Source organism: Fistularia commersonii, chromosome 5, assembly GCF_037954325.1.
Source record: "Fistularia commersonii isolate RoL2024-O1a breed Wild chromosome 5, RoL_Fcom_v1.0, whole genome shotgun sequence".
Classification (NCBI taxonomy): Eukaryota; Metazoa; Chordata; class Actinopteri; order Syngnathiformes; family Fistulariidae; genus Fistularia; species Fistularia commersonii.
Genome location: NC_141288.1, coordinates 1,890,003 through 1,903,768, shown reverse-complemented (window position 1 = coordinate 1,903,768; position 13,766 = coordinate 1,890,003). Strand labels below are relative to the sequence as shown.

Below are 13,766 nucleotides of genomic sequence, written 5' to 3'. Positions count from 1 at the left end.
CTTAAGATTTTTTTTATTATCACTACGCCCTGGCGTCTCACGCAGCAGACATGGAAAATCTAATACATCAAAAACCGACTCCGTCTGGGGAACAGGAAAAAATCCGCTCTTCCTTCGGCTCCGACGGTGGGATGGCGAAAATATACACTTTGTGGCGATATTAATCTATTTATTGTGTCTGATGGGGAACCAGACGGGAGCATATGTGTCAGTATGACTGCCCCGGCACAGAGAGCTCTGTTGATAAGCGGGATTAGTAGGAGGGACAGCTGCCGAGACAAAATAGGCTGGAGGTCACACCTCCGCCTGTTCATGAGCACTCGGGCCAAACAAAGGCTCAGATCATGGCACCGGGTGCGGATTGGAAAGTGGCTATAGAGCTGGGATATGTTGTGTATTGAGCACGGGCGCACTTCACACAATTGGAAAATAGTAGCTCGCCAGAACGGCGAACCGCGTCTCTGCACGTCATCCCGCCTAACCGGAGCTCTGGCACAAAGAGACGACGCCGGGCAAATGTGTTTTAGGGAGGTATTTTTCGCGACCAGGTAAGACCGCGTCGTCTGTCGGTAAATGTCATTTCAAAAGTTAAGAAACCGTAGCACGTGCAAATGCCACGCTCTGAAAAGCATTAAATAGTGATGTAGCCTGGTCCATCGGTGAGCCAGAGGGACTGGTGAGAGGTTGGCAGGCACAAGAGCTGACACCCCCACGCCTAATTAATAGGAGGAGGAAGACCTGTGTGGAAGCCAGGGCCACCAACGGCATCTCCCCACCCCTCCCAAAAAAAAAAAAAATCCTCCGGTCCCTACTTCATTAGGTTCAGTTTGCCATGATTTGGCTAAACAACGTGTCAACTTGACTGCGAGGGACGTTGCATAGAAGCTGGCAGATGTGAGCAAAACAAGTCTTTCAACAAGGAAGGGGCATTTTGCCAAGAAACACTGAAACGCCAAGACTACTCCTTTCCTTTGTGTTATCTAAAAGGGTGCCGCTGTTTAGGCCGAAGGGTTTTTTTTTTTTTTGTGTGTTTCCAATCCCTGTACTTGGTTTGTCTCCCCTGCATCCAGGAAAACTTCCTGGCACGACAAAGGAATGCATTCCCAAGTATACGGTGGCCAAACGGACAGATAACCCCTCGCGCCGCCCTTTCAAACATTCCTCAATAAAGTCGGTCCTCGGAGCGTTGTGCAAGCATACGTGCGCTCTGCTACAGCCACACACAGTGAAGACTCACAAAAGGTGGGCGGAAAAAAAAAAAAAAGAAAAAAACAAGTACAGTGCAGCAGCATTCCTGACTAAATCTGAGTGCTGTGACTGCCTCAGGTGGCTCCTCCTACTTCCTCTAGGAGAACTGTCCATCACCCTGGAGAAACACGGCCAAAGAAAGGAAGGAAAAAAAAAAAAAAAAAAACCCTTCCTCTGGCCAGTCACCCCGCCCAGCCGGATTTCTTTCCCTCTTCTGTGCACTTCCTAAATAAACCTGAGACAGTAACGCGGCGCAGAGGGGAGTGTCGCAGACACGGCTCCTAATAACAAGGAGAGGGAAAGACCATTTAAAGCCACCTTCGCTCCAATCAATAGGGCGGGGAAACTGGGGAAGCGCAGTGGGAGCGAATGGTAAAAAAGGAGGCTTTGTTGCAAACACGGATAACCGTGCTAGGCACCAGATTAGAGCGGTGCGGGTTAGCTGTGATTCTACAATTGTTCACCTTGTGTGTATTCTCTGAACAGATTTCCCGGCGCGGCGGGGAGCTTTAGATATCATCCACGGCCCCTCTGTGTCGGAGGGCAGCCGGGTGGGGGAGGTGTGCGCCGGCTCCGTCTGACAGTGACGCCACGCCGCCGAGACCCGGGCGGACTCTGGGTGGCGGAGTGGAGCTCTGAGCGCAGCCCGGGCTCTCCCCTCTCTCCCACCCACCCTCCGTCAGGGGACACAGTCGTGTCATTGTGAAGGGAATGACTATCCTTTTAAGACGGAACCGCACGGAAGTCGGCGAGGGAAAGCCCGCACGTCGCACTCAGACCGCTCGGCGTATTACCGGCGCTCTTTGTGCGCGACAGTGTTTTCCTTCCTTTTCCCAGCCAAGTCTCGGCAGATTATGGTTTTCGATAAGTAGGAGGAGCGAGGGAAAGTGAGGGATTCCGACCGGATCCCGCCGCCCCCCGCGCAGCTTATGTTGCTCCGTGCTATCCTCGTAACCGGCCGCAATGACTCAGCTCGCAGACAAATTTATAAAGCAAACAAATTCGTGAATAAACACTCTAAGTGTGACCTACATGGAATGTAGGCCCGGTCCTCTTTGCCACGGCACCCACGGTGGGACACGCCGCATCTGCCTTGTCCTTCATAAATCAGTAAGCTTGTCGCCGCGAGCTCTACCGCATTCAAGCAACGTCAGTGGAATTCGATCACCGAATTCGGTGATAAGAAGCATTACCGAAAGTTTTTGCTTCTTATCCAACTGAAGGAAATACATTGCAGACAGTGGCTACGGCATCCGGCTACGGTACCAAACTGCAAACACCACCGAAGCGGATGTTGATTTTTACAAAAGGTAATTGTGTAACCACTATACCTGGTACCCTGAAAGTCTGCCAGCTCCAAAACACAGGAGGTGAAGAGGGCAGCAACAGGAGAATCTCTGCGGACAGGTTTGGGACCGCCAGATAAAATGGCTTTTGTTTAAAACTGGCAATGTAGATGCATTAGAACTGAGTGATTTGATATTGGGGAAAAAAAGGGGATAATACAATCAACCAGTAGCTATATAGATAACCAGATAGCTTTGTATGTTAAGTTATTATTCATATTTCATAATGATATAATATTTGGCCTGACATCAACCACCCTCAGATATTGAAAATGAATTGATCGCATGCCCTTTTTCCAACACTGAAGTGTAAAGATAAAAAAATGTCAAATTAAGAGGTTTGGTTGCAACACTTTAAGAGTCACTGAAGAAACCCCAGAATCTGGCAGCAGCACTGGGGCAGCCCTCCCGTAGTCTGAGTAATGTCTCCGCAGTAGGACCCCCGGGGTACAATTTATCTATCACTCCTGCTGGTGGACTAGCGGATGTTCTGCAACAGATTACTCATTTGACAAGGTATACCACACTATTATAGCTAATTCACAAGGTGTGGATATGAATGCCGGTCATCAATGCATTGTGACAATCAGATTGACTATTAGAGAGAGAAGGCAGGCGCATATGCATCTGACAGCCAGTTGCAGCATTGAGAGAATGCAATGTGCAGCTGACTAAAGTGTGAGCAGTGTGTGTGTGTGTGTGTGTGTGTGACAGTGAGGCTATTGGGCATGTACACACACCCGCGCACACACAAAAACATTAAAAACCACTCAGGTCCCATTTCACTCGAGCTCATGATCAATTTCATGGCTGGACGGCAGCACCATTGCATCACCATCATTAGCGCCGCCGCCTCTATCCTGGCTGTCCTACCAAAAATGGCATTTCAAAAAGAGAGCAGCAGTAGGAGAGATGTTCTGGAGATGAGGCACGGCAGCTTCTTCTGCAGCCTCGACCTCAGAGCCACCTGTCGGAGGTGCGGCTCGGCTTCTTGAGGAGAGATCTGTTACAGCCCACCGTGCGGGACAAAAACAGGTCACCTGAGCCCTGGTTTCTCCCAGCTGGGACCCACGTGACCACGTTGGGTTCCTGTGCCATGCAGCTTTGTCTCTGGGTCTCTCAGGGTCTGGGTGCCACGCCAGTGAGATCACCGGAGACGAGGGCAAAGCCACACAGAGCTTAGCCCGGCACAGAAAGGTGTGCATCAACAGAGACTCAATTCTCCAGGAGAAAGGCGCGGGCGTTATTGGTCTGGAGACGGTGAGGAACACAATAACATGGGGCTTAGCCTAGTCTGAAAATGTGGAAAAGCTCTAGGATCTGTAACCTTCACGTGCACGATTATTATGGGATCACACCCATAGGTACACACTGTACACACACACACTTTGTTCTCTCTATTAACGGATTTGAAGAATTGAATCAAATCACACTGGTTCTATTGTGTTTCTATAAAACTGTCTGTCCGGGGGGTAAGAGGTATGTCATCTGAGACGGATTCCCTGAGCTCTGCCAGAGACGTTAGTCCCGATGGCTGAGGGGGGAGTGGCAGCTCATCTCTGTCAGAAAGGCAGGGGGGGGGGGGAGAAAAAACAAAAAACAAACACAGGCCATACCAAGTTTGTACTGAATGTTTCCATTACAACTCTACTGGCTTCCTTCAGCTTGACATCGAGCACTTTAAGAATCACCATTATTGGGTTGTCAAAAAATACTGAGCCAATAAAAGTGATGTGAACTCACAAGCGATGACCCATTTGGGAGATTTTAAAATACAATTCTGACTACAGCTACTGTAGCGGCCAACAGCTCGATCAATTACCGGCCTGTAAAATTTGGTACGCTCAATTAAGGAGGTGCCGGCTGCCACAAGAACAGCACAGAAGTCTACAAAGAAGTCTCTGAACCATTGTGCCAGGATGGCGATGACATCATGGTAGTTTTCCAACTGTGTCATGCTGACAGTCAGCTACTGTGGTATTATGAGGAAGAAATTGTCTGCAAACTAAATAGAAAAAGAAATGGATTAAAAAAAAAAAAAAAAAAAAAAAAAAAGAGAGAAAGAAGCCTTGAGCAATACCTTCATCCACAGAACCCAGGCACGTACACCAGGCCTGATGCTGGAAATAAGTGTTTGCATAAAAGGAAAATAAAATGCTTCTGCTCTTTCACCGGGATCAACTAGATGGCGCTGTACTTTGTATGTTGTGTGTGACTAGGTGCTGCCGAGCCCCCGCTCCTGTAGAAGTAACAACCCTGCCACAGATGAAGACCCTTGGCAACTTGACTGTTACATAAGCCACATGCACAAGCCACCGTTCCTCACAAAGTTAGTGACAAGCTCACTGTGCTTTCTGCGCAGAGGCAGGTGAGAACACGCCGGCGTGTCAAACCCGAGTCAATTTTAGGATGTGAGAGATGATTCTGGGGGTTGACACTGATTCTCTGAAGGCTGCCTTTTCACAGGCAGGATGTGAAGGCCCGAGTTTCTGCTTCACTGCTGTTTCGAATGGATCTAGCCCTTTTTGCTTGACAACTATACATCTTCACGTTAACTAAAATAGACTCTTAATAGTCGAGTTATTGCTTAACAATTTAAGAAGCGACTGATTTGTTTAAAATTAACAGTTAATGCAGTTGTATGGCTGAGCAGTTTAAAAAAATAAAATAAAATTACCTTATTTCTTCAATCCCTAAACTGTCGGTATGAAAAACACGCTTCTTGGCAATGGTCAGGAACAAGCATCTGAGCTTCGTTGCATGCCAAAATCTGTCCCAAAGGGTATGAAAGAGAAAAGGACAGCTGTGCCACACCATCTTGGGACTTTGCAAAATCCTGTGGTCATGAAAACACTATCCTGGAAACTAGCCTTGATTTGCTTACCACAATAGCTTCATTGTTGTTGAAGTAGAAGAATACATTTCTCCTCCAAGTGAGAATTAAAGGCCTGTGACATCTCTCAAAACCATATCCCGATCATTTTTTAAACCACAGAGTAAAAGACCTCTGTGAGGGGGGCAAAGAATCATTGTTTTCCATTGTTTCACTAAGATAAATATACGTAACGTGTGTGTGTCAGCTACGGCATTATTTTCAATGGAGAAGAGCAAGCCAGACCTAACTATTGTATTTTATCACAACTCACAACTTCAAGTATTTAATAGGAAAACAATCCAGGTAATGCTGGATACAGTTGACATCACAAATCTATAGATACTGCTAGGGGAAAAAAACGAGAGGCTTTGCAGTTGAGAATGTATGTACATAAATAAGGGTATACAGTTTTAATTGGTACAAAAATGTATTCTAAGCAGATAAAGGTGCAAATAAGAGTATCATCACAGTTGTTTTGTGAAGATGTGAAACCTGGCAGCACAGAACAGAACAGAACAGAACCGGGGAAACTGCAAACGCTGTGACGCATCTTACGGGGATTGTTGCTTGTTTTCTGGTTACAAAAAGACAACAACGGCACCGTGGGGTCGTCCGTTTGACCGGTCAACACACACTAACACACACACACACAAAAAAAGGGGGGGAGCAGCCGCTTTCACGTAGCACGATCTCCATTATTTATCGCATGACCTGAAATAAGATAACGCGTTGTGTAGTTGCTTCCTAGTGAGTGTGTCGGCGCTGCAGTCAGTCCTGCCGATAGGGGTGTGGAGGGCACAACGTTGCTATTATGTTACCACAACACCCTGCTGCTGTCGCCATTTTCATAGCGCTTTTCTCAGGACGGCGAGACAATCGCGTAGCCAGTGGAGCCTCGCCACGGGAAGAAAATCCCCAAGAATGCATTCAATCGCCTCTCTCACACACTCTGCCTTAAGTATCCCTCTGTCGGTGCAGTCTCTGTGTTGTTACCATTAAGGTATTTGTGAATTCGTCGAAAGCAAAGCCAGTGAGCTAACCGGCTAGCTAGCAATGGCCCCTCGACATGTAGTAGCCTATGTGTGATGGCATTCGGAGCAGCGACACGACCGAGGCACGAATCGTCTTGAAAATGGTACGGTTCGTCAAAATGTCAAATCAGCAGCTTTACATACAAGTACTACCGTTTCTACCACGGGGGTGGTGGTGGTGGTGGCGGGGGGGGGTTTAACATCGAGGCCAAAAATCGTTACCCGCAAAGCTAGCGGTAACAAACGGAAGCTAGGTGGGGGGATAACACGTAACGCAATGGGTTAAATGTTAGCATGGTAAGCTAGCATCGCCTCCAAAGAAGTGGATTAATACTTGGCTCGTCACACACAGGAAAGGGCGACAACAACACCGGAGGGGAATTACTGCCCGGTGGCATACCAAAACCGATTAGACATCCACACGGCGACTTGTTTGAGGACGTTTTGGGTTTTTTTTAAACAACCAAAGTGCGACAGGGTAGTTGAACGTGGCTGAGGTCGCGCCGATCGAGGTGGAATTACAAATTGTACGACTAGGGCGAGATGCCCAAACGGAACATCCCCTCCCCCATGCTTGCAGCACTTGAACCCAAATACATTCTGAATCTAAATTAAGTAATAGCGACATGTACTTTTAAGTCCGTTTGCAACAAATCAGCAGGCGCCGGTCCTTCGGTTGACACCGGATCTATTCTTGACTTCATCTTGTCATAATTGCAAATCTAAAAAAAAAAATATCCCGGAGCATATGAGATCACTGCGCAATGTAGCCAGGCATTTAGGCTATTTCAACAGCTGCTCTTGCTTTGGGTCGACTGGAACTTAACCGACTTTAAATATTCATATTTGGGTTTACTTGCATGTCGAGGGTTATTGTTGTGTGTTGTATGAAATGTCGCTGAACGGAAATAATGTGTCGTGCTCGTCGCGCACAGGATGGGAGCCACCTCGACCAATTTAAGTTTGAAACAAACGCATTTTAGCCGTTTCGAGTTCGATGACAAGTGTAGCAAACGTTGTATTTCAGTTTTAAACTAGAAAAAAAACGATTTAAACGCGTTAGGCGCTCATTTAAATGATAGTGGTACCGGCTGACGTGCAGTGATTGTCTTGGCCGTGTTCTATTTATTTTTGGCGTTAGTAAAGGGTACGGTTGTGTAGAGATGTTTCATTATTTTGATTAAAACGGAAGAAACCGTGCGCAATATGGCCCGCAGTGTCACTGTGTCAAACAACATAAACCGAGTCCTCTGCTGTCCGTGGTTACGTTAATATGTGTCCGCTTAGGGCAAATTCGCTGCCTTTTGTATGAAATGTTGCTGACCGAGTCTACATGCTTGACAAAACTGATAGGGTTGTATTACGCGTGCCGTAAAACGTACAGTAAGATCAATTGCTACTATTATGGGCCTTTAAATACGAGGGCAAACGCTCACAGTGACTATCACGGCCGGTTTAATTTTTACTGGAGTTTTACTTGGCGTCCTATCTGATGACACTAATGTTATCAACGAAAAGTCAAGACTCTTTCGGCTCCTGTCTCATGCTAAGATGAGCTAGTAGCATGTGCTAGCTAGCATGGGCTCCCTTGACGTTACGCCGTCCAACTTGACACCTACATTGGAAACTTACGTCATCTAGATAGCGGTTTTCAAGCCTTGAATTGGTTGAAAATAATTCAAAAACCAACGAGGCGCTCAAAGATATCGGACTAACGGTGTTGACCACGTAGCCAGCAAGCTAAACTCAGCTGATACAAGTAACGTTATGTTAGCCAGCATCAGCACCTAGCCAGCTAAGTAAAGCCAACTATAGCTGTCCAGGTCGGAATTTTGCTCACTCCAAATAATACTTGAATGCAGATTACTTACCGTTTTAATTCCACTTTGGAGGATTGGAATAGCAAATAACGGGGTCTGGGTAAGACCCCCGTCGCTTTCCACACAGCTTCCACAACCAAAACAATACTTCTGTCCACACACTGCGGATCACTAGCAAAGCTTTAAAATGTTTGTCTTAAAACGTGTCCTCTAAAGAGACCGTTCCTGTCAAAATCCTTGGTCTCGAGCACTACGCGTGGACCCAAATATGACCGAGAATTAATTCGAAGCCGTAAAAACTGTACCCAAGTCAACGGCGACTTTTAGAAATTAGATCCCCCCCAAACCAGTCTCTTTTCGCTTGGCAAAAATGGCGGCCCTGCCAGGACTGCCGAGACTCCGCCTCCCCCACGAGCCCCCCCTCCCTCCCCATCGCCGAACCTTAGCCCCGCCTCCGTGCGCTACGGGGTCGCCCTCCCCATTTCGCAGGGGCGGCGTGCCCGCGCCTTGTGCGCGCCCCCGAGCATGAGTGCTCCTGCCTCCGCTCTTTCTGTCTGCTAATTAAGTCGAAATAAAAGTCACCTTAGTTGTGTCGTCCCTATCCTTGCGTGCAAAAGACAGATTTTGTATCGATAAGACCGCCGGTGCATTTATCGGTTTCCTCGGATCCATTTTTTGTGGCATATAAAACTCAATTGCGCAACACGGTTTACGTTTGTGCAAGACCTGCTGTACACAATGGTGCAGCGGTGATGTGTTAATCATGTCAAAAAACAGGATTATTCCAATCGGGTTTTATTTTACAAGCGAAAACAAAAATTACAAGTGTCAAATTACCCTCCCCGCCTCTCAGAGCAAAAGTGGATGTATCTTATTTCATCTGCATGGCCATAATACGACCAAATAAGTCCCTGTAAGACTTAGGTTTTGTATTCAATCCTGAAAAGTTTTTCAAACTATATCGTGATGCAATTACAACCTGACACATGATGGCCTGGATTACTGAGGAATACATCACCTGTAGGCCAGACGAGCTCTTGAGAATGAACGAGTGAATTAGAGGTGATTCGGTGGGTCAGAATCTGGCTTTTTTTTTTTTTGACACGGCTGAAAAGCAGCATCTAAATCTGCTACCCAAAAAGCAGCAGGAGACAAGTAAGCTGTTATGTAACCTTTTACACAAGAGCAGCATTTTGTGTATGGAACCGATGTGAGACCGGGGTTAGCCTGTGATACAATGACCGCAAGATTAAATCTGACACAGACACAGATCAAAAGTGTGTGTGTGTTGGGGGGGGGGGGGGCATTATGGACCAGAAAGAAAAAGCCAGGTAGAATCACCCAAGTCCACAAACGCATGAACTGAGCTGAGGTCTGATTAAACAAACTAATAATAAACAAATAACAGTCACTACAAAGCAATTCTGCCTCTAACCTCCTAACAACCACAGGGTAGTAATTATCATTTTTCAACATTCATCCCACGGCTACATCCACGGATCCACCCGATACGAGTTACAATCGGAAAATATAACCCCCCCCCTTTTTTTTTTCTTTTTCGTAAAGCTGTATTGTTGCGGTCCCCTCAGCAATGTGCGTGTAGAAATCCCTTTGACATCATCCGCCGGGAGAGGATGTCCTCATCGTTTCCATTTTGTTTCCCCTCCTCCACCCCAAAACCCCGCATCTCGTCGCGCATGCGCAGTCGGTTCCGCGCCGCTGCGACTCGGGGACGAACCGCCGCCCCGTTAGAAAATAAACCCGGGGGATGGAGGACACATCCGCGGCAGATCGGAATGGCTGGGTGGGTTTGGGAGGGGGAAGAAGAAAAGGGGGTTCGATCTCCGGGCGTATGGTCAAATCATCTCGGGTATCTGCTTCCTGACCGCCGCGGCGCCGTTCGGGTGGGTCACCCCGGGCCTCCTTCGCTTCCGGTCCGGTGCGGTTGTCCGCGGAAGGAGGAGGAGGAGGAGGAGGAGGAGGGGGGAAGAGTCCAACACACGCAAAGCTTGACATTCTCTCCCGAGAAAGCGGGGTTCGTGGTGACATCATGCGGCCGGTATTCGGTGGGCGGGCTCTGAGCTGAGAGGGGAGAGGGGCGCAGCCGGAGAGCGTCGACGGCCCGGCGCCATTAGAGACCCACGTAACAGCTACGTCTGCCGGCAGCGCTTCCCCAAGCGGGGGAAGGAGGAGGGGGAGGAAAAAAAACAAACAAAAAACTACCCGATTCGACTTCCCCCAGTCTGAACACGTCGTTACGACCGGATCGATGGCGTTTGACGACGGAGAAGAAGCGAATTATCTCCCGGTTGTGTCGCCGCGGTGACTGCGCTCCGGGAGCCGTCGGGCAGGAACAAGATGGCGCCGGCGGCTCGAGACAGTCACGGGAGCGCGCGCGCTCGACCCTCACTTCCTGCTTTTGTTTGTTTGTTTGTTTTCTGGAAAACGGGTAATGTTTTTAGTTGCTTCGCGTTCGTAACTCCCACTAGTTTAAATCGTTTTGCTTCGTCCAAGCGACCGGAGAAAGAACACGCTCTTTTTTTTCTCGGCACCTTTGACTGGTTGTTGACCCCCATCTAGTGGACTTCGGAAGGACAACAGGACATCCGCCACGAAAATCATCCCCTCAGCAATAAACAATACATCATTTGCCGTATGTGTCTGATCTGCAAGTCGAAAAATGTCACTGTCGCTCCTGTAGCGAGACGTGAACGTTTTCACGATGTACCTCAATTTAAAATTGAGAATCACACAACCGACCACGTTTGACAAAACACACATTTTGAACGGTGCCAAAGCTAAAATCGCATCAGATACGTTCAAAGTGGGTTATTTTAAGATTGCATGTAATATATCCGATATTTCAAGATTTCCAGAAGGGGGCTGTGTTTATTTTCATCTGACCAATCAGCATTGAGAATCAACCATCGTAACCTCATTGGCCAATCAGAGCAGACATTGTTAGGAGGCCTTGCATCGGTTGAGGAAGGTGACTCCTCGACAGTCGGAGCGGACCCGTCGGACAGATCGTCACGTAATTTTAGTCAAAAAAGACGGCTGTTTGCTCGCCAAACAAGCATGTCTTCTTTTGGCAGGGCGCTGGGGGTGCTTCGGGCAGGCGGGCAGCTGCTAAGACGCGGCCCACAAAGAATAACGATCAGAAAGTGAGTCTTATTGACCCCGCTAGCATCACAACTAGCCGGTTTCGTCAATCGTGCTAACACGTCTTGTTCGTAACATTTGACAAGATAACCCCTTTGTCACATCGTCTCAACATTAGTTTCTGTGCTCTGTTTTTCCTGGCCTCTGTATGTTTATTATTTCGTACCTTTCAGGGCCGGCGGTGGGCCCCACATTGAGCCACAGTACCGGCAGTATCCCCAGGTCACGAAGAAACAAAAGTTCGAGGCCGAGTTAATCAGCGGGGCGATGTGGTTCTGGATCCTGTGGCACCTCTGGCATGATCCAGATGCAGTGCTGGTAAGTAAACCATCCGATATCCTGGAATCTCCGGCTAAATTGTAGCGAACAATCCAAGGCATACACCTGAAACATCTGCAAATCTCCCAGCCCTTTCCTATACGCAGGGATTGTTGACTCTTGACTTTAATTGTACTACTTGTTTCCTCTTTAGGGTCACTTCCCGTGGCCCGATGCTTCACAATGGACAGACGAGGAGCTTGGAATTCCGCCAGATGATGAGGAATAAGGTGACAACAAGAATTGTCACGTACTCCTAAGCCGATGGTGCTTTTGAAAGATTAACGGTATGGCATGTGACCACGTTGCTGGCCCTGAGGGCGCTGGATGTCAGATGGACTAAACAAGGCCATTAGGCTGAGCACCACAAGATCTGATAACCAGACCTAAGTGACGGAACAAATAAAAGCCGTTTTTACACTGCAAGATGATTTCAGACAGTCCCTCCATTTTAAAAATTAACTCAACCGGTTACGGGGCTGCAACAAGCAGTATAAAGGTACCCCTGAGTCGGTACTATAATTAAATTCTGACGCTGAAAAACGTCATCCTATGCAAGTTGAGAATCTCCTAGAAACCGCACAAATGTTCCCATAATCAAAACTACTCAGCTACGAGAGTGAAATAATGGACTATAATTTCAACAGGAAAAAGGTAGTGCCAGGATGGAGGAGTTAAATAATCGCAGATGGCGGACAAAAATAACCCTCCAATGTTTACATTGATTGAACGTATTGTTTTAGATTACTTTGTTTGACATTTCTGCACCAATCCCATCAGGAGGCAGAACAAACCGCTTTCTTCCTTTCAGTCAACACATCCACACCTCCTGCATGACTATATCATTGGCAAACTCTGACAATGAAGCCAATTGACAGCTATGTACAATACTTTCATGAACCTGCCCACATCAGCCCAAGGCCAGATGCAAACAAACAGCGAGAAAGTCAAACCAGACAACCATCAACGCTTAAAATCTCCTGAAATGATTGTCTTTGAAAGACAGACGTAGTACCTCGTCAGGTCAGCCTGGAAAAGTTGCAGCCGGTGCGTCTCTGCTCGCAGCCTGTCAAGGCGATCAGCAAACAGGCCCTGGTCTTCACAGGCAAATTGTGGAGAGAAGTCTTCATTTGCACGGCTGTGGGTCAGCGTGTGGAGAATCAGATTCTCTGCAAGGTGTTTGGAATCCTCAGTGCTGCTGCTGATTTTACTGCGTGGTTCATTTGACTTCCAGAAACTCCAATATTGGCTCTTTCTGTTGTGCTGTGGTCCCAAATGTTGTCATGAGGGTCGCTGCTTGCAAAGACAGCAGAGTACAGAATCCAGTTTTTCTTTAAACACGTGTTGCGTTCTATATATTAATCGACGTTTTTTTTTCCTTCGCAGATCACTGAGTTCCACTGGAAGTCTTCATTTGTTGTACATAGACCAATAAATGTGTAAAATTGTTACTTTGGTGTTGATGTTTTGGTGAAAATATAAAAAGCAAGCATGAAAAAAATGGGAAAAGTGGTGCACGGGGAGCTGCAGTGCATTCCCAGAAAGTGGATTTGCTGGAAAGGCAAGTTATTTCATTAGTTTTATTTACACGCAATTTTTGAAATGCAGAAACAAAATGCAACGCATTAACAGTGTCACAGTTAGCCAGTGTTTTTTTTTTTTTTTTTTAAATCATAAGCCATTTATACGAAAGAAAAAAAAAAAAAAAGAATTGCATTAAAACCAACTCACAGAACACAAATGCCAAAAGAGCTGCATATAAAAGCGAAAAGAGGAAAGATCCCGTGGGAGGAACAGAATAGCTTAAAACAAACCCTGCCTGCGGGGCCAGCTTGTGTTTTAAACACTCGACATGCAAAGAGTTCAAAGGTTAATCTGTAGTGTAAGCAAAGGAAATCAGTCCGGCGGTGTGATTAACACGCCGGGATTGATGTGTTGGGGTGAAACACCTTGTCAGGTGAGCAAC

At 47.2% G+C, this 13,766-nt stretch overlaps 2 protein-coding genes across 4 annotated transcripts in view; one reads left to right on the top strand and one right to left on the bottom strand.

Annotated features, from left to right (window-relative positions):
* Positions 1–8,689, bottom strand: part of kmt2e (lysine (K)-specific methyltransferase 2E) — a 44,748-nt gene extending 36,059 nt beyond the window's left edge. The window contains exon 1 of the mRNA XM_086146351.1: positions 8,372–8,689. The gene's annotated coding sequence lies outside the window, so the exon portion shown is untranslated. The remainder of the gene's footprint in view (positions 1–8,371) is intronic.
* Positions 8,690–9,863: 1,174 nt separating this feature from the next.
* On the top strand, positions 9,864–13,251 carry ndufb2 (NADH:ubiquinone oxidoreductase subunit B2). 3 transcript variants are annotated; one of them, XR_015106122.1, is made up of 4 exons: positions 9,864–11,484; positions 11,656–11,800; positions 11,955–12,087; positions 13,187–13,251. XR_015106122.1 is itself a non-coding variant. In XM_086146337.1 (4 exons), the coding sequence occupies exons 1-3, from the start codon at positions 11,399–11,401 to the stop codon at positions 12,027–12,029; spliced, it is 306 nt and encodes a 101-aa protein (XP_086002463.1). In that variant the 5' UTR covers positions 9,864–11,398; the 3' UTR covers position 12,030; positions 13,187–13,251. The 3 variants fall into 3 exon arrangements, 2 of the variants coding, with proteins under 2 accessions (XP_086002463.1, XP_086002462.1); XM_086146337.1 differs by having other exon boundaries at positions 11,955–12,030; XM_086146336.1 differs by lacking the exon at positions 13,187–13,251 and having other exon boundaries at positions 11,955–12,226.
* Positions 13,252–13,766: the final 515 nt, after the last annotated feature.

Coding starts and splice junctions, on each gene's coding strand:
- ndufb2 (XM_086146337.1), top strand. CDS start 11,399: ATGTCTTCTTTTGGCAGGGCGCTGGGGGTGCTTCGGGCAGGCGGGCAG. Junction 11,485..11,655: donor CAAAGAATAACGATCAGAAA/GTGAGTCTTATT, acceptor CGTACCTTTCAG/GGCCGGCGGTGGGCCCCACA. Junction 11,801..11,954: donor ATGATCCAGATGCAGTGCTG/GTAAGTAAACCA, acceptor TTTCCTCTTTAG/GGTCACTTCCCGTGGCCCGA.